Source organism: Paroedura picta, chromosome 1 (genome assembly GCF_049243985.1).
Source record: "Paroedura picta isolate Pp20150507F chromosome 1, Ppicta_v3.0, whole genome shotgun sequence".
NCBI lineage: Eukaryota > Metazoa > Chordata > Lepidosauria > Squamata > Gekkonidae > Paroedura > Paroedura picta.
The window spans coordinates 111771773-111791594 of NC_135369.1; the positions used below are offsets into that span (position 1 = coordinate 111771773).

Consider the following 19822-nt stretch of genomic DNA (forward strand, 5'->3'; position numbering starts at 1 on the left):
CCTTTGGGTGAGGGAGATCAATCCTACATGCCCGACTCCCTCATAGTTGGGGGGCTTCAAAAGATGCTGTGTGGATGGTGAGCCACAGCAATGTCCCCAGCTGGAGGCTGCCTGGCTGGCTCACATTTCAGAATGGCAGAGGGAAATATTGGTGTTGTCCTCCTTTAAGGTCTTGAACCATGTCCTTCTATCATGCAATCATAACTAGCAGCCCCCACCCCCAATCACATTTCTATTGGAGGGAAAATTTTCAAGATCTCTTCAATGATTAAGTATGGAAATATATGGCTATTTTCTTGAGAGTAGGTCGTCTTTAGAATACAGAAGCAACATTTTTAAAAGTCCACTAATTATATATGAACTTTCTTTGTCTCAATTTTAGTATGTTAATGCACAATTCTTTCAAACATGATGATAATAATAATATTTTATTTATATCTCACTCTTCCACATTGCTCAGAGTGGGTAACAATATTTAAAACATGCAAAGTTAAAAATTAAAAAAACGTTACAATTTTTCTAATGCCCCCAGCTAAAATTTCCCAGATGAGTTTTTGTAAGTAGCCAATCTTCCAACCCTCCTCTAGTGGTGAGGCCAGCCTTCATTGGTGGATGGTATTTTAGACCTCGACCATAAGTCTGGTGGAACAGCTTTGTCTTGCAGGCCCCGAGAAGCTGATTTAAAGTTAGAAGAAATGAATTTTGCTTTGAAGAAGAAGAACATGCTATCGAGTTGCATCCAACTCATGGCAACCCATGGGAGAATTCCAGGCAAGAAATGAGCCGAGGTGATTTGCCATTGCCTTCTTCTGCATTGCCACCCCAGTCTTCCTTGGTGGCCTCCTATCTAAATTCTGACTGTGGCCAATCCTATTTAGCTCTCAAGCTCTGACAAGGTCAGGCTAAGCTCAGCTATTCAGTGTCTTCACAAAATAACACCATAATATTGTGCTGGATGCTATTTCAAATTGCAGTCTTACCCTAAAGATAAAATATTTCCCTATTTTTCTGCATTAATCCCTGTCTATTATTCCTCATGTACCAGAAAGCTTAATAACTCTTCTTATCATATTATCTGTATGGGTGTTTTTGTGATACCAGCATGATTAACTACAGTAGTACAGTCTTTGAAATCCAGACTTCCACATTAGATCTATGCTCTTTCATGTGCATGCCTATAAAACAAGAGAGCAAAAGCTCTATACAGTCATCTCTACATAGGAATTTATTAGCACAGTCATCTGTTAGTTGTAATGTTTTAGAGTTATAAAGTCTGAATTGAAAATATAAGATAGCGATTTACAATGCTGAATTTTTAGCCTAGCCTTTGTTCATTTTCATATGGTCAAGCATCTTGTCATTTATTTATTTAGGTGCAGAATATAGAAAGCTAAATATAATGCTCCTATGTGAAGTGACCCTTGGAAATAATCCATAGAGAACTGAAATCTCAGAATTCCAGGCTTAGTTTTTAAAGGAAAATATTTCTGGATATCAAGGCAATTATTTGGTAATCAACATTCCTTCTAATTCAAACACCCTCCTTGGCCAATCATTTCTGCTACTTCATTCTGCTTCCTTTTTACTTTTGATATATTTTCCCCATTTGAAATACATTGAATAGTAGGGAAGTTACCAAATTTCATAACTAGTTTTGTTTAAATTCAAAACCTGGAGTTGTGGAGCATAGTACAAAGTTGTGGCTGTCTTTCTCTTAACCCAAAACAAAATCTGATAGTAACATTTATAATATAATGGATGCCTAGTTTCTATATATAAAATGGTATAAAGTTGTGTATAATACAAAATATGCTGTAAAATGCCATGGTGGCACTAAAACTAAAATAGAAGTAGCAAATAAAAAGGACAAAATATTCAGAAGCAAAAATGAAAAGTGAAGAAAAGTGGTGCATGTGTACAGTGTGTGTTAAGTGTCATCAAGTTGCTTCCAGTGTCATCAATCTGATTCATCTTTATGAATTAATAGCCTCCAAAATGGGCTTTCATGAACAGCCTTGCTCAGGTCTTGCACACCAAGTGCCATGGCTCTCTTAATTGAATAAATCCACCTCTTGTTGAGTCTTTCTTTCCTGAGCATTACTAACTTCTTTTCACTTTAAAAATAATGTGTAAACCCACAACTAAATCTTATAAACCACTAGAAATCTACATGGTCATTTCAAATAATATAGGTGTGAAAGGAAGAAGACTCTTGAAATAGTATGTGTTTCTGAATGAACAGAAAGTATTTTAGATAGCTATGGCACTCAAATTTATTAGAAATAACTTGACTTACAGCCTGAATGCAATTTGAAAGCTTCCCCATAAAAGACTTTGTAAATATATGCGTGAGATATCTTACATCACTTTCTGCTGGTAAATAAGCTTTTTTGTTTGGGGGGGACAAAGCTATATTAGGCACTGAAATGGCTACCAAGAACCACCTAGAAGCCTTACCATATCACTGCAATTTTATTTGAAGGCTCAGTCAGGACAGCATCATGTAGAAATATAACAAGCAGGAGCCCCCAACTAGCTACTGGATTATCCAACAGACATCTTGTAATGGTTACTAATTGTACAGGTAGATGCTAAAGACACTACACCATAGATTTTCTGAGGAAAATACAATAGTTGAACAAACTTTCAGTAAATACTACTTTAGCCACGATGGATGTGGAATATCTGTACACTAACATCCCATAACGAACATGATTTCTGGCAACAACACAACTGATTTTGCCACTAAACTCTGTCATTTTGTTCTAACCTTAACCACTTCAAATTTGGTGACAATTGGTTCCTTCAGATCACTGGGTCAGTCGGCCCCCCAATCTTAAACAACACCTCACCCACAATAATACATCTAATTTGAACATGGACACTGGAACCAGAACTTGCAATAAATCCATACCAACTTTGCTGCCACATACACCCAGACAACGCAATCACTGGTTCTTACAACATCATATACACCATCACAGGATCATTAATTTGCTCATCTTCTAACATTGTATATATGCTATTAAATACCAACAATGAACTTCAGTTCTCTACATTAGGCAAACAGCGCTCGTTCAGCACATGTAGAATACTGCACTTTCAGTATGGTTTTGCAGCTGGATTTTCCTCTGCAGAACAGGAAAATCTACTTCTAAAGTGCACTGAAAGTGAATTAACCATTGTGTGCAGAAGGGGGCTAAGTTACCCTTAGCTAAAGGGTAAATTAACACAAATATGACAACAAGATTCACAAAACTAAAAAAAACATGTAGGAAAGTTGCATTCTAAGACATTCAACAGGGGACCTCAAAGTAGCTGTTTTATTGCAAAGGAATTTCAGAAACAGAAACAGTCTAGAATGGGGGAGTTACAATTTATCACAACACTAAGGACAATTGAGCCCCCATGATTTAAAAGATATAAGTTGCTTATCTCACTGTTAAGTCATTCAGTTCTCACATCTGTTTGTGCAGTATTTTATTATGCCATATACTAATTTGTTGCAATTCACAGGTCTTAATAATTGCCCTACTGCAATCCTAGCTATATATATTGCAATATTACTTGTGCAACTTGACACTAATTCCTGGCAACACTTCCCCCCCCCCCCATCTTCTACTTCTATGTCATGCTTGGTGACTCCTGTTTCAATGAATCTGAAGAAGTGTGCTTGCATTCACTAGCTTACACCCAGAATAAAACTTGGTTAGTTTTAATGGTACCAGTTTTATTCACAGAATCCTTTTGTTACACAATATACAGTTAATTGGAATGAAACAAAATCTCTTGTGAATTTCACCAAATATAAAAGGATTGCAATTATCATTGGATCTCAGGGTCTTTTGACACTGTAAATCAACTAAATGTCTTGTATGAAAGAGATCTAGATTGTGGCTATAGAGCTGGGAAAGAGAGGGTTTCACTTTTTTTCTGCATCATTTTCCGAAAGCATCACCACAAACACGCCAGTGGAAAATACTGTGTGCATGGTGTAAGAAGCATAAGTTAATAAGCACCATGGATCCAATCCAAAGGAGACCCCTTTTGAATGCTGAAGAAGAAGAAGAAGAAGAAGAAGAAGAAGAGTTGGTTCTTATATGCCACTTTTCTCTACCAGAAGGAAGCTTACAGTCGCCTTCCCATTCCTCTCCCCACAACAGACACCCTGTGAGGTGGGTGAGGCTGAGAGAGCCCTGATATCACTGCTGGGTCAGAACAGCTTTATCGGTGCCATGGCGAGCCCAAGGTCACCCAGCTGGTTGCATGTGGGGGAGTGCAGAATCGAACCCAGCATGCCAGATTAGAAGTCCGCACTCCTAACCAAAACACCAAACTGGCTCTAGTCAGGAGAGCTAATCACAAATATTCAACTTAATGTGGTACTGGGCCCCAACATATTCTGTTAAAGGCAACTTATGCTACTCACTCTAATTCATCTTGGGCAGCTTCCTCTTGTACTTGAAGTTTTCGTCTTCTGAGCTCTGCCATCATTTTGTCGATATCCCTCTGTAACTCCTGAAGGCTTTTCTCCAAGGGCTTGTGAGGGGTTCCAACTGTCTCATTCATTTTTAAACCTGTTTCAATTGCAGCTGCGGAAAGGGCATAAAGTATATGTCAACAAAAAGAGCACATTAAATATCATCTCCTTCTTCAAGTGGATTTTAATTTGTAGTAGAAATTCAAGCAGCTGTCAATCCAATGATCAGTTACAAATGAGAAACAAAATTTCCAGCTTATTTTTATTGCATTCTATTCTCATGCATGGTAACTAATTTTTTAAAAAATACTCTTATTGGGATCCAAACGTTCAGTTCTGGTAATTGTAGAACATTCTTTTGGTGCAGAGAGTCTTGCATTAGCACTATGGGAATGTTCTGCCAGTGGAAGGTTTCTTGCATTGGAGGAAGCCTCCACCATTACCAGAACTGAACATCTGGTTCCAACCTGCGGTAATTAGGGTGTGGGAATCATTCAGCGTACTGAACCAAAGCGGAGCCATTTTGACCGCTGAGTGACTGAAGGATGTGCAGAGTATGGAAAAATACTGCCAAGTTGACAGGAACAGAGCTATGGGTCCTAAAGTCCAGAAGACTGGAAAACAACTCCATATAGGAAAGGGAAATGCATGTAGAATGAACGTATGTATAGGATTATGTATGTTAATGTATAACCTTGTAGTAGAGATAAGCATACGCACAGAGTACAGGGGGATTAAGACTGTAACAATAAAGGAGGCAGGGGGGGGGAGTCTGAAGAGAGAGAGAGAGAGAGCATGCGCTCAATTCCCAGACGGGGAAAACTCTGCTCGGACTCCCCTCAGCTCCTACCTAGATGAAAAGGCACACCAACTTTGAATCTTCTTTCAGGGGCTACCAATTGTTGGCTGGTTCCGACATTAGGGCAAGAGTAAAGCAACACATGATCTGCAGGTGTCAGGATTACTGCCTGTTCCTGCCATAAGTTGACATGAGATTCTCCATGTTTGTTTGCTTTGCCTTTTGTCTTTCTGTTCCTGGGGGCCCCTTGTAACCAAGGCCCATATATTATGCTTGCATGCCTGAAATCGAAACTATTCTGCTGCATCCTGCTATCTCAGGGAGCTGTGAATTATTTGTCTTTTGAACCTGCCGGCTGGGTCTACCTTTTGTAACCATAACATCTTATCTTGTCCGGAGGTGACCAAGGACGTGCGAGAAGTAACACTATGTTTTATGGCACCTGGTGCCTCTTCTCCCCCTCCCTTGGGAACTTTCAAGTTTTCGGCGGGAGAACACTATTGATAAGGGGAGGAAAATGTGGACTCAGGCAGATTTGACTTTCTTAGCTTAGGTGTATGAAGTAACTTCTCAATAAACGCTTTCTTTATTAAAGAAGCTTGTTGTGAGTTCTTGCAACGCTTGACATTAAGTCAAATCTCACAACACCTTTCACCTGTCAACATACAGGACGAAGGCAATATCTATAGTGAGCAGGACGAGGACATGTATGGGGATTACACGCAGGATGAGTTGGCCGCGTCGGGCTCCTTTGGCTCGGGGATGGCAAGAGTCCTGAGTGAAACCACCCCGGGACCCTCGGAGTTCCTGTAGAGACACATCACCGAGCGCAGGCGGTTATCCAAGTACAACCACCTGACTGGTGATGAGCTGTGGCCCGAAAAATTGCCCGCGGGGGTGCCAGACCGAGGGATGGCGGCGACCCTGGAAGTGCAGGAGCTACAGCAGCGAGTCAGCCGTGTGTCTGACTGGCTGTACTCGGTATCGGGTGAATTGGCACCAGAATCTCAGCGCGAGGCTAGACGCCTCTTGCGGGAGCTGCAAGCCGACGCTCGAGGGCCAAGTGGGCGGCGATCGGGAGCGCACATGGCGGCGGCCGCGGGCGCAGCGGCTGGAGCCGGGAGCGTGATTCCGGCGGCGGCGGAGGCCGCAACCCACTCTTTGGAAGAGGAGGATGACTACGGCGACCTGGTGGGGGCCGCAGCAGGAAGGCGGGAGGAACCCCCGGCTGGGGCCAGGGAAGAAGTCCAGGCTGGAGCTGGAGCAGCTCAAGCGGTGGTGGCGGCCGGCGCAGCGGGAGTCGGCGCGTCCGCGGGCATCGTGGCTGCGGCTGGAGCAGCTGCAGGAGTGGGACGCGGGGTGCGCCCACGTCCCCGAGGAGCCTGCCAGCCTAGGGATTGGGGCAATGCCCGGTTGCCACCGCAGCTTCGCAGAGTGGAGATGCAAAGCACCTATAAGTTCAAGGCCTGTTTCTCCGGGGATCTGGCGGCCTTCCCAGGATTCCTGGTCCACCTCCAAGCCTACATGATGGACATGGGCTTCACTTTCCAGGACGACGCGGAGCGTATTTGGTTTGTGGGGGAGTGCTTGGAGGGTGAAGCAGCGAAGTGGTTCATGGACCTCTACCGCTACAATCCTAGAACGGTGAGAAACTACGACCACTTTGTGAGGACCATGCGCCTGATGTATGTCGACCCGTTTGAGAGAGAAACGGCGGAGAAGAAGCTCAAAGCCATCAAGCAAGGGACGAAGACAGTGGCAGAGTACTCCTAGGAGTTCCGGAAACTGTCAGCCTTGGTACCGGAGTGGACGGAGCCACAGAGGGTGAATGCTTTCGTAGCGGGGCTCTCCGGGAATCTGGCCCGCAAGTGCCTGCACCTGGATGACCCAGCGACCGTGATGGGTTGGGTGCACCTGGCAGGGGAGATGGAGAGTCGTTTGCTGAAAGCAGCGGATCTAGGCGGCGGGCAGGAAAAGGCAGCGGTGAAGACCTCTACGCCCAAGAAACCCAAGCCGAAGGGCAAGGTGGAATCCAGTGAGCGGGCCCGTTGGCGTGAGAAGGGATTGTGCCTGGGCTGTGGCTAAGCCGGGCATTTCCTAGCTCAGTGCCCAACGAAAACGAGAGGAGCGACCACCACCGAAACCAAGTCAGCGGGGAGTACCTAAGCCCGGGGGTCGTCGACAAAGAAACCGGCTACCAAGAAGGCGGTCCGGTCCCTGTTGGTCCCGGCAGGAGTGGCGCTCGCCTCAGTGGAGTCTAGCGACAGTGGCCCGGAAGAGGGCTTGAATGCCAGCGAGCCGTCGGGAAACGAAGACGACCTGCTGTGAAGACGACCTGCTAGCAGGTCCAGGGCAGGGGCAAGCGTTCGCTTGCTACGACGCGCCCCCCTGCCTGATGCTTGGCACCCTCCCCGCTCGACGCCTGTTCCTGTTTTCATCAATAAGGACACCCACTATGAAGTGGAACAAATCTTGGACTCTCGCATCCACAAAGGGGGGATTCAATATTTGGTGGAATGGAAGGATTTCCCTTCTGGGGATAGAGAATGGGTGGAGGCTGCAAATGTGAAGGCCCCGCGGTTGCTCCGCGCTTTCCATCGGGCTTATCCCCAATGCCCTAGGCCTGTAGACGCTGGGTGAGGTGTGGGAGCTGTTTTTGATGCGGAGGGATGTCAGGATCACTGCCTGTTCCTGCCATAAGTTGACATGAGATTCTCCATGTTTGTTTACTTTGCCTTTTGTCTTTCTGTTCCTGGGGGCCCCTTGTAACCAAGGCCCATATATTATGCTTGCATGCCTGAAATCGAAACTATTCTGCTGCATCCTGCTATCTCAGGGAGCTGTGAATTATTTGTCTTTTGAACCTGCCGGCTGGGTCTGCCTTTTGTAACCATAACATCTTATCTTGTCCGGAGGCGACCAAGGACGTGCGAGAAGTAACACTATGTTTTATGGCACCTGGTGCCTCTTCTCCCCCTCCCTTGGGAACTTTCAAGTTTTCGGCGGGAGAACACTATTGATAAGGGGAGGCAAATGTGGACTCAGGCAGATTTGACTTTCTTAGCTTAGGTGTATGAAGTAACCTCAATAAACGCTTTCTTTATTAAAGAAGCTTGTTGTGAGTTCTTGCAATGCTTGACAGCAGGATTCACCTGAGATTAAGGCTTTCCTCTCCCTAACAGTAGCCCACTCCGCCAGAAACCTGGGGGTGATCCTCGATGCCTCCCTTTCCATGGAGGCACAGGTCACAAGAGTAGCGCGGCAGGCCTTCTACCACCTACACCAAGCCAAGCTACTAGCGCCCTACTTTGCACCAGAACACCTAGCCACAGTGATCCATGTGATGGTCACCTCTAGACTGGACTTCTGCAACTCTGTCTACGCGGGGCTGCCCTTATCCTTGATCCAGAAAATGCAAATGGTCCAGAACGCAGTGACCAGGATTCTCACCAGTACACCGTGGAGATCTCACATAGGGCCTGTACTTCAACAACTCAACTGGCTTCCAATTGAATTCCGGATCAGGCTTAAGGTTTTGGTTCTTACCTTCAAGGCCATATGTGGTCTGGGCCTAGTGTACCTAAGAGACCGTCTCTCCACCTATACCCCCAAAAGAGCATTACGCTCTGCCAATGCTAACTGGCTAGTGATCCCTGTCCCCAAAGAAGCGGTTTTCAATGAGGGCCAGAACTTTTTCTGTCCTGGCACCCACCTGGTGGAACAAGCTCCCTGAACAGATCAGGGCCCTGTCTGAACTCCCAAAATTCCGCAGGGCCTGCAAAAGGGAGCTCCTCCATCAGCATTTGCCTGAGACTATCAACAGGTCCCCACTCAGACATCCCTTCATGGCCTGAACCAGTCTGTCATCTCTGGGGGCCTTGGCTTTGTTCCGTTCCTGTTGTATTGTTTATGATCACTGAAATTGTGTTATTGGGTTGTTGTTGTTGTTGTATTTATTTATGTTATGTATCAATTCATTCTATGTATCCCCCATGTTGTATGTAAACCTTATGGAAGAGTGGTATAGAAATCAAATAAACAAACAAATAAATAAGATCAAATCTGGGGTGAGAGATGGACAATAATAAAATATGTGTTGAAAAATATTCACTGGAATATTTTGAATTGCTTTGAAAGGCTGTTAGCAACAAACCCCTTATTTTCTAATGCACTGAAAATTTTACTTGGACATTGATTAGGATGGAGCAAAAAGTCAACAATATACGATAAACATAAATAAGGTGTGACTAGTACATTGTAATGGCATAAATAATATGTCAGACAGCCTAAATTTAAGATTAGTTGTGCCACAAAAGGTGTGTTAGCTATTGATTAAGGGAAATTGGCTCCCCCTAGGGTGTTACAATAAAACATGGAGATTCCAATATTCAGTTACAACAAATATGCCTGTGATGATAATAAGTATTTCTAACCTTGGGAATGTCCTGCCAGGCTTCAGAATTAATCTAATTAATGGATAAATTATTATTCTCCAAAGTTTGGTTCTAAAAATATTTATCTATAAGTAAACAAAAATAAATCGCTATTCTTGTTATTTATATCTATAATAAGTTACTGCATTTTTTCAGGGTTCAGCTCCTCTCCTAATATCTCTAGAAGTTAAATCTCTGAATAGGTAGGTAAGTAGATGTTCCTTGTTTCTAAAGAACATACATATAAACACAACTTTTGCTGCCACCATCACAGCTGATTTATGGAAATTCCATAGGGTTTCAAGGCAAGATAAGGTGATCTGTCATTGCCTGCCTTCACATCATAAGACTCATAACAATCTGGGATATACTTAACTTTTCATCCCTCTTTTCTTATTATGTTCTGCCCTCCCTCTAGCTTCTAGTTATAGCTTTCTACTGCACTTTGATAGTTCATAGAATTAAATTCTCTGTACAAGGATATCTCTCTCAGTCTTAGTATACAGGTATGGGTAGCCATTATTTGCAAATGGTAAACAGAACATGTTCACTAACCACAAGTAATAATGCACTTTTAAAGCCATTTTCAGAAATAAAAAAATGTAATCTTAATTCACCAGGCAGAATACTAACTTTCCATTGAGTTTTTGCCCAAACAAAATTTTTACTGCTGTGTAAATAAACAATAGCAACAGAGAAGGTCACCATTAGTTATTTAATCATAATTGCTAGTCTTCAAAAACCTGAACGGTCCTGAAGGAACACATTTAATTTCTTGCTATTTGGCACTTGTAATTGCAAATGTACCAACTGTTGTCGCAAACTGCACCCCATAGGTTGCAAAATGATTATAGTTAGTTGGCTGTGGTTTCTCATACTGAACTCATTTAAAGCCCATCTTTTTAATCAACTGATTCCTTTCAGCTTGTGAACTCTCAGGTACTGCATTGTGTTCTTCTTCATAAAATGTGCTCCACTATTCTCCAGAATCTATCGACATGTTTCTCATTCTCCAATACCTTCTGCAGCCTGAAGGGTGCCCTTGATGAACTGTCCAAGCCTCTTTGCTCTCTCATTAGTCCTCTCGGCATCCTGTCCAGTTTGTTCCCCATCCGCTGTCACCTTGGTCGCCTGGCGATACAGATTAAAGAAAAGTGTAATTAATGAACATGACATGGAGGCACTCCAGCTGTCTGAATCTACTTGGAAACCCTACCTAAAGCAAAAGGCAATCAATAAATTATTGATCAGATATACTGGAAGTGACACACACTTTTCCCAAGTACACAATTACATTTTATTACTTCTACCAATAAAGAGGCATCAGAGGGGTTATTCTCAGTTCTTGGAATGTGTAGTGAAACAGTACAATACAACATAAGTGAAGAAGGCTATTCTTTGATTTTGTTCACAGAAATCAATCTCAGAATACATGGTGCACAATCCAGACTGAAAATACGGAAGTCCCACTGAAACCACGAGATGTGTTTTTCTATGTATTGCAACTTTTTTTCTTTTCAACATGGTTTAAGTATACTACATTTCTATGGATCATACTGTTCATAGATATTGTAGAGTTACTTATAAACAACTTACTAGTAATGTAAGCTCCCATCCTGAACTCACAGGTCAAGTAATAAAACCTGTCATGAGAAATTTTACCTCAGAAGGTCTTTAAAAAATTAATTGTTTCTACACTTTATAGCATATTTGTTCCTCCTTTCTGTAGAAGTGACTAATTAAACGGGGAGAACTTGCATTTATTAGAATTTTGAATTAGAATTTCAAATTATAAACCCAGTTGCTAGATGATATAATCTGATAGGTCCAGTGACATTTTGTGTTTAAATAAATCCACAATTTCTTGGTTTAAGTCATTCCCTTTTTCCTGGCTCCCAATCTTTTTAAGGGCACAGTAAGTCACTCCTCTTCACTAAAGTTCAGTATATATAATCAAGTAAATGATGAGGATGCAGACTTTTACCCTGGTGCAATTCCTATAGTACCTAATAACTAGTAATAGCCTGGTTTTATTTTTTCTGTTTCATACACAGACAACTCCCAGTAGCTTAGGAACACAAAAAGGCAGAAGTTCTGCAACAGCTGTAAAATTAACAAAGAGAAGCAACAGAATGAACAAAATGGGATCATGCTGCTTCTGAGTGAGTCGCTTAAGTTCTTCACAGGTTGAAAAAAATTGGTCTGACATGATTTGAGGAACTGTTTTTTTAATCTTCCCTACTAGAAAATTGACTCTGTAGAAGAATGAGAAAGAAATAAATAGCTGTAACTCACTGAGGCTTAAAACACCAGACAAATAAAGATGACCACTTGCCAAGTGATTGCTTACAACAGTGTGGGGATTTCCAAACTGCCTTTTATTCCAGTTTAATATCTGGTTGCTAATAGATTAGAATCATAGAATCATAGAGTTGGAAGGGCCCATGCAGGCCATCTAGTTCAACTCGCTGCTCAATGCAGGATCAGCCTAAAGCATCCGGGATAAGTTTCTGTCCAGCCACTGCTTGAAGACTGCCAGTGAGGGGACAGCTGATTCCTTAGGCAGTCGATTCCACTGCTGAACTACTCTGATTGTGACCCCCCCCCATATCTAGCCAATATTGTTCTACATGTAGTTTAAACCCATTACTGTGGGCCCTATCTTCTCCTGTCAACAGGAACCTTTCCCTGCCCCCCTCTAAGTGAGAACCATTCAAATACTTAGATAGCAATCATGTCCCCTCTCAATCTCCTCTTCTCCAGGCTGAATATTCCCAAATCTCTCAGTCTTTCCTCACACGGCTTGTCCCTCATTCATTATATTTTTTCCAGACAAACCCGTCTTAGGAACCAGCTGCTAGCAGAATTTATTTACTTTTCCATACAAACATTGGGTTAGCAAAGCATGGCTGAGCTGCTTTTGATGGAAACTGCTTTATTACGATTTTCATGCCTTTATTGTACTTCTGAAATGCTGTGGTGTTCTGTTTAAAATGTCCAGCTTCCTACCATGCCACTCTCCCACCATCACCTTCCCTTTTGTGATTCACAATCTTCCTTTGAGGTTCTTTTTGAATGTTCTAATGTGAGTGCCATAGTGCTAGACCAATATAATACTTTAATGCTATAGCAGCACAAGTGAGATATATCAATGCATCTCAATAGAGCCATGATAGCATTAAAGCACTATATTGGTCTAGCACTATAGCATTCGAACAGTCAAAAAACACACCAAACCTTTGAGGAGGATTGCACAGTGAAAAAGGATGAGTGAGGGGAAAGCAGCACAACTTGAAATTACTATAGCATTTCAGAGACGGCTCATTAACAGAAGGAAATTCTCTATGACTGTTTCCGCGCTAACAATATTATTCAGAATTGCATTTTTAAGGAGTCAATTTTTTTGTCCATTTCTGCACTAAAATATGCTTCTTTGGGCCCCCTCACTTGCCTTGCAGCAAAGGAAACCCCAGAAAACCAGATTTCATCTTTTCAAGGAGGGTCTAGTGGGGTCTTGTTCAGGGCTGCCCAATGCAGAAATCCATGCAATCAGATTTTTTTTGTCACATCACCATTCCTTGTCCCCATTCCTTGTCACTGTCCTCCCTCCCCCTCCCTTCCTCTGTTCCAAAAAATCTGCCTTAAAAAAGGGGTGATTGTGTTACAATGCTGTTTCCTAAGTTTAAAAAGCAGTCTTGCAGTCTTGTGCAAAATTATTATAATATTATAACATAAACACAGGGTTTTAAAAATAATACATTCAGAACACCTTTGGGGGAGGGGGGAAGCGATCAAGGGTGGAATTAAAGAGCACAATGAAAACAAAGGTGCGAGCAGGCGCCATTTTTCAAAAAACACATTTTCAAAAACACATTTTTTGAAAAAGGGAAAGGAGCAAAGCATGATTGGAGGCTGCCTACATTGGACTCAGTAGAGAAAGCATGTCACAAATTTCACCCTGGGAAATAAGGGGAGGAAAGGCTAAATACGGAAATGCTAGAGTTGATTTGCAGCATTCAAAGGAAATATAAAGGCTAAAACAAGGTATGTCTCCTAATGAAGAAATGGTCTCTATAAAACACCTATCCATGTATTCATTTATTTGAAGAGTTGTTTTTTATATCTCACTTTTCACTACTTGAAGGTAGTCTCAAAGCAGCCTTACCTTCCTCTCTCTACAACAGACACCCTGTAAGGTTGGTGGGAAAGAGCTCTGATAGAACTGCTCTGTGGGGACAGTTCTAACAGGACTCTGATCCAACACCAAATAACATCCAGTATGAAAATCCCCTATGTGATCTGTGTTTTCTTCTCATGTGGAAACAAATCTTGCCACATTTCTGTGCATCATCAAAATCAAAGAGAAATAGGGAGTGGAAAAATTGTCCACATCATTTGGCAATAGTGCTGCCAACAGGCCTGTAGAAAAATGGCCTGTTCCTTTAATAGAGGCTTGCTGTGTGGAAATGAGCAGCTGAAGCTTTTCATGGCATGGAAATAAATAACATTACTTGGTAAATCACATCCTATTAAGCCCCTATTAAAGGGAAGGGAACTGACATTTTTCTTTAGCCAGTTGGCAACCCTATTAGGCAAGACAACATTTTCCACTTTGTTAAAATAGCTGAACTTAAAAGATTAATGATTACCACCTTTCCAGATTCTTTTACCTTTCACATTACTCCAATATGTACTTAAATTATCATCTCGATTGAAATCAGCTCAGCTTGGATTTCTTCCCCACTAGGTGGCACACTTTATATTGATATAATCCTCTCTATTTGATCAAGGTATGAAAATCGAGTTTCAGCAGAGTTTGGGGTCTTATTATTAGAATAACAAATAGCTAAGGTGTTATCTCAAGAGGATTTTACCACCTACAAAACAGAAGTGTTTTTAATAACACATTACCTCCACCTCTGCCCCTGGTCTTTTCTAAATGAAGTTTGCTTGATTGGCTCCAAATCCTAATGAAGATTTGATATTTAATACAGGATTTTCTGTCTTGCTGTGCATCTCTTAGAGGCCCACCGGACAAACAATACTCACAAATCCAAAGACAAACTGGGGGGAAAACTTAACCTATTCAAAAATCATTTGAATGTGACACAACAAATTAATTCTTTTTTAAGGTGCCACCAGACTCATTGACCTTTTCTCTATTTTCTTTCAGTAATTTATAATTGATGAAAAGCTGAACAAGGCGAAAGTATGTTTTATGACAAATTCTGGCACAAGGTGATTTTGTTGCCACTGCTCATTCTATTTTGCTGCCATCTGGAGCATGAGAAAACTACAAAACTGATCTGCCAATACCTTATAATTTATAGGCCCAAACCTTTATCATATAGTGGAATATAATTTTCTTGTTATATAGATATTAATTAATTATAATGTCTGACCAGTCCCCACTCCGCCTTCCCCCCATGATGTGGCCTGAGGCATAAAGGATAAGCTGGTGTACTCTAAATATCCCAAGTGGTATACTAATCTCGACCATGGACCTTTGCCAAGTTGGGAGAGAGGTTGCCACCTGAGAAAGAAAGCTGAGCCTCAGGAGTAAGGCTGGATACAATTAGCAGTCCCACCTGCCAGCTCAGGAACCAACTAGTGAATCACAACATGGAGTGGAGTTTTAGCATCTTACTAAACCAATTAATAGAAAGAAAACACCCATATACGTAATTTAAAATAATAATAGAAAACAAAATCACATCTGCTTACAGAAGGTGACCATTTTTACTGTTCACTCTTTCAATGGGAATTTTGTGACTAAAATCTCATTAACATTCACACAGAGAGCCCAGAGATTATTGAGCATCTGCGTGGCCTCAATAGTAATCCTTCAAGAGTACCAAATATCAGTTCCAATAGTTTGGCTTGCTCCCACTGATTAACTGAGGAATATTTTAAATTGGTTAAAGAAGACAAGATTTCTATCAATTTCCTTTTCCTAGCTATTTGTTGTGTCTTTTTTTTTACTCCACAAGTATTATATACTTCTCCTTTTTGGGGTAATAAATAAGCAGAGACTCAGATGCCTACTTGTTTTGTAATTAGATAATGCATGAAGAAATCCAAAAAATGATAGGTTTCAGCATGTCTGAGTTAAGCAGCCTGCTGAAAGCATGGAAGCTATGGAAGGCACTACATACCTCCATACAACTTAATTTTACTGCATTCCTGTTATTTTGTCAATAACTCCTAAAGTTGGGATAGATCCTACTGAAATGCAAATGGAAGAATTCTGCAAGAGGATTTTTCCTGCCTTCTCGTTGCATGTCCTCAGCATCAGAAGGTGACTTCACATTACTTTCTCACCCCCATACTCCATGGTGCTTTGTTCATAAGAATCCCCCAAACCTCAGCAGAAAGATTTTTGTGGTAATCAGACGACTGTTGGGGAAAGACAGGGAAAATCCTCAAACATGAGCTCCTTTCATTCATACTTCTGCAAGATTTATCTGGAATTGAAACCCTATGCCATCAACCTGGTTTCCAAATGTTCTTGATTTAATCAGCTGAGATGATAAGAGATCTGTGTTCCGACAATCCCAGAGGTTTGTTTAAAACAAAAACTGAAACCCTTTTGCGGTTATTAGTTTTCCAGGAAAAAGAAAAAGCACTTGTCTTTTTGCTCGCCAGAAGTAATGACCATGTTTGTACAAAGGTGGAAGGTCAATTGGCCAAACCATGAGAAGTTAAACTCCCTTTCCTCATGCTCAGCCCCAATCTGAACTGTGCCTGTACTATATTTATTTTTTAAATGCTGGAATGATCAGATTTCCATCTTTTTTTCTGGCTCATCTCTAAGGCATATAGATAAAATGATAGATCGATAGATAAAGCATTACATATTAAAAGAAACATTCACTCAGATAAAATAATTTTTTCTTACTTTTCAATAATAACAGCTATTGGTTTTCATACACATAATTATTACTGAGACATTTGCAAGCAGGCCTTGTATCTTTAATTCTATGTTGCATAATAGATAATACTAACAGAGGACATTTGCTCTCTAGATTTACATACAATATGAATACTAATACTCACAAGAGGTCATTGGTTTTCCAGTCTAACCAAATACAAATACAACTTGATCCTTTAAATATGCCCCTTCTTTTCCTAAAATACATATTTTTGGATGAAAGTATATCTGAATATGATTTTTGTGAGTGTGTGTAACACCATTGGAAAGGCAACACACACTTTGAGCACAGATCACAAAACAGTGGGATGTATTGTAGGCAATGCCAATGTAAGGTGATGGTATGAGTCATCTGATGGAAGAGGTTAAGAGAAGTGGCCCATGCAGTGCCACTTGCTCTTCCCTTCTAAGTGAAGCTGCCCATGTTTCAGGGCTTCCTATTCCTTCAGGCCCCCAATACTCAGCATCACCCTTTCAAGCCTGACCTGGGAGAGAGGAGAGATGAGGAAGATCACTTCTGCCTTCCTCTTATGCTATTGCCAAATAAAATTTAGCCCCAGAACATACATACAACATACATTTATAAATAATTTTTAAGATATCCCCTCACCATCAGGCCCCATTCTTTTATTACTGAAATGTTAATATTACATTAACTCAAGAAGCTGGTTAGTAATGATATAATGACATAATCAGCTTTTTCCACATAATTTCCAGAATAGGGATGCTATAGAATAACATGGGCAGTCAACCATGGGGTAGTGGTAATCATATTTCTCTGATAACATAAGAATGAGTGCAGTATGCTGATAAGCACTCTAAAATATATAGATAAATAAAATTAAGTAATATGCCTGGGCACACAAGACCCATAAGCCAACTGAGAATCACCAAAGAACAAAAAGTACTACAGAGCATTGTCTCTTCAAGAAACCACCACTGCAACAGCTGTTCACTGGTTGTCCCAGGAATCTCCATGAAAGGACAGAGACAGCCAAGGGTCATGCATGGACTGCTATGCTGTCTCTAATTGGAACTGGGGTGGAGCGAATGAGGATGGACTCAGCAACCTACTTCAAGCTGCACAGGAGAGGAGCTGCTGAGAGGGGGAAGAAATGAGTGCTCCCTCTCTCCCCCCGCTCATCTGTGGTCACATGGCAGTGGGATCAAAAATGTGAGGACTGAAAGCGGTGGGGTATCACAAAATCCATTGTTCTTTAGACTAAGTGCCACATATATCCCAGTGCTCAGTAAACTTACCCTAGTCAAAAGCTCATCCATTTCTGTCACAAGGCTACCCAAGTTCTTCTGTGCCAATTGGAGGAGCCTCTCTGGTGCTCGTTGTGGTGACAATAAATGCTAAAGGAGTCAAATCAAACATTTTACATTACTCATGGTAGAAAGTATGGTTAGCAATAGAATTAATTTTCTCACAGCATTGTTACTGGAGACCCATCTAAAACTTTGCATGCTTTCATATAAGAAGGCATACCACGTATGCCTGTGTTAGATAATATCTAATACTTGGACATGCAATACAGATGCTTTATCAGAAATTAGAAATATTATTTTACATTTTACATTCAATGCACATAATTCAACTTTGCCTGTCCATTTCCTTCCATTTAAGTGACATTCATTTAACATTAATCTGAAGAAGAGAGCTTCGACTCTTGAAAGCTCATAACTTGAAAATCTTGTTGGTCTCTTAGGTGCGATTGGACTACAATCGGCTGTAGACCAACACAGCTACTTTCTGAAACTATTGTATATTTTGCTTATCTAGGCAAATAATTTATTGTAGTAATTACATAAGAATTTTGGGATATTGTTGAAGTAACTGAACTACTTATCCATCTTCTCCCCAACTCTAAGCACAATCACACATGCTGAAAAATAATGGACTCATGCACCAGAGTGTGTATATCAAGCCTTGCAGTGTTTTAAATATACCTTTAATTCCTGGGTTGTATTCTCAAAAGAATACAACATTTTATATGGGGGTTGAAGTGGGCCACTGAGATTGACACTGAAAACCATCTGGTGTAGCTGATCCAAGTCACGGAGAAGGACTCCAGTGCACTCATCATCACAAGCTGTAGGAAACAACAGTAAGAAAAATTTATTTCTGCTAAATATTTGTGGCAGATGCTTGGAATATCTACTAAGAAATATTTTACAGTGCAATTAAATTATTCAAAATATAAGGCTACTAAAAGCTTTGAAAAAATGGAGCAATAAAAAAGCAGAAAAAAATAAAGCTTTGAGCAGCAGCTGGCAAATATGTGCATTTAATTGTCAACAGCTGAGTAATAGGCCAATGAGAAACTCTCCCTTCAGACATAAAATCCCCAAACTGTATATATCGGCAGTGTATAACACCCCAGGGGGATTAATAGGGAGATACATTTTGTTCACTCAAGGGGGAGCCCAGATCTTTACAGCCCCTGGCTCAACCCAAGACCTGGTGGAAGAGCTCCGTCTTGCAGGCCATGTAGAACTTTAAAAGCTCTGTCAGGGCCCTCAGCTCTCCAAGGAACTCATTCCACCAGGTTGGAGCCAGGAGCAAAAACTCCTTGGCCTGGGTCAAGGCCAGGTGAATTTCCCTCAACCAGGGACCTCCAATAAATTAGCTCCTGCAGAGTGAAGCACTCTATGGGGGACACAAGCAGGCAAGTGGTCCCTCAGGTAAGTGGGGTCCGGACTGTGGATGGCCTTAAAGATTAATAACAAATTTTGAACTTGATCTGGACTGCAACTGGTAACCAATGCAGCTGCCTCAGCACAGGCTGGATACGGGTCCTCCAGGATGTACCTGTGAGGACCCTAGAGGCTACATTTTGCACCAGCTGCAATTTCCAGGTCAAGGACAAGGATAGGCCCATGTAGAGGGAGTTAAAGAAGTCCAATCTGGAGGTGACCACTACATGACTCTCTGTGGCCAAATGGTCCAAAAACAGTAGGGTGCACTTGGTGCAGGTGGAAAAATGCCAAGTGTGCTACTCTTGTGACATGGACCTCCATAGACAAGGAGGAATCCAAGATCACTATCAAGGACCTTGCTGAAGGTGCCCTTCCTGACCTGCCCCTTCCCACCCAGCCACAGGACCTCTGTCTTGGATGGGTTTAGTTTCAGGCAACTCTGCTCCAACCATCCAGTCATGGCTTCCAAACATTTG

The 19822-nt window shown here is 41.7% G+C and overlaps 1 protein-coding gene across 7 annotated transcripts in view; it reads right to left on the reverse strand.

Moving 5' to 3' along the window:
• Positions 1–19822, reverse strand: part of LAMA2 (laminin subunit alpha 2) — a 606483-nt gene that overhangs the window by 111387 nt on the left and 475274 nt on the right. For all 7 annotated transcript variants that reach the window (XM_077353378.1, XM_077353349.1, XM_077353372.1 and 4 more), the window contains 4 exons: positions 18597–18739; positions 17904–18002; positions 10732–10843; positions 4430–4592 (listed from right to left, as the gene is read on the reverse strand). In XM_077353378.1, the coding sequence (XP_077209493.1) occupies positions 4430–4592; positions 10732–10843; positions 17904–18002; positions 18597–18739 (517 nt within the window). The remainder of the gene's footprint in view (positions 1–4429; positions 4593–10731; positions 10844–17903; positions 18003–18596; positions 18740–19822) is intronic.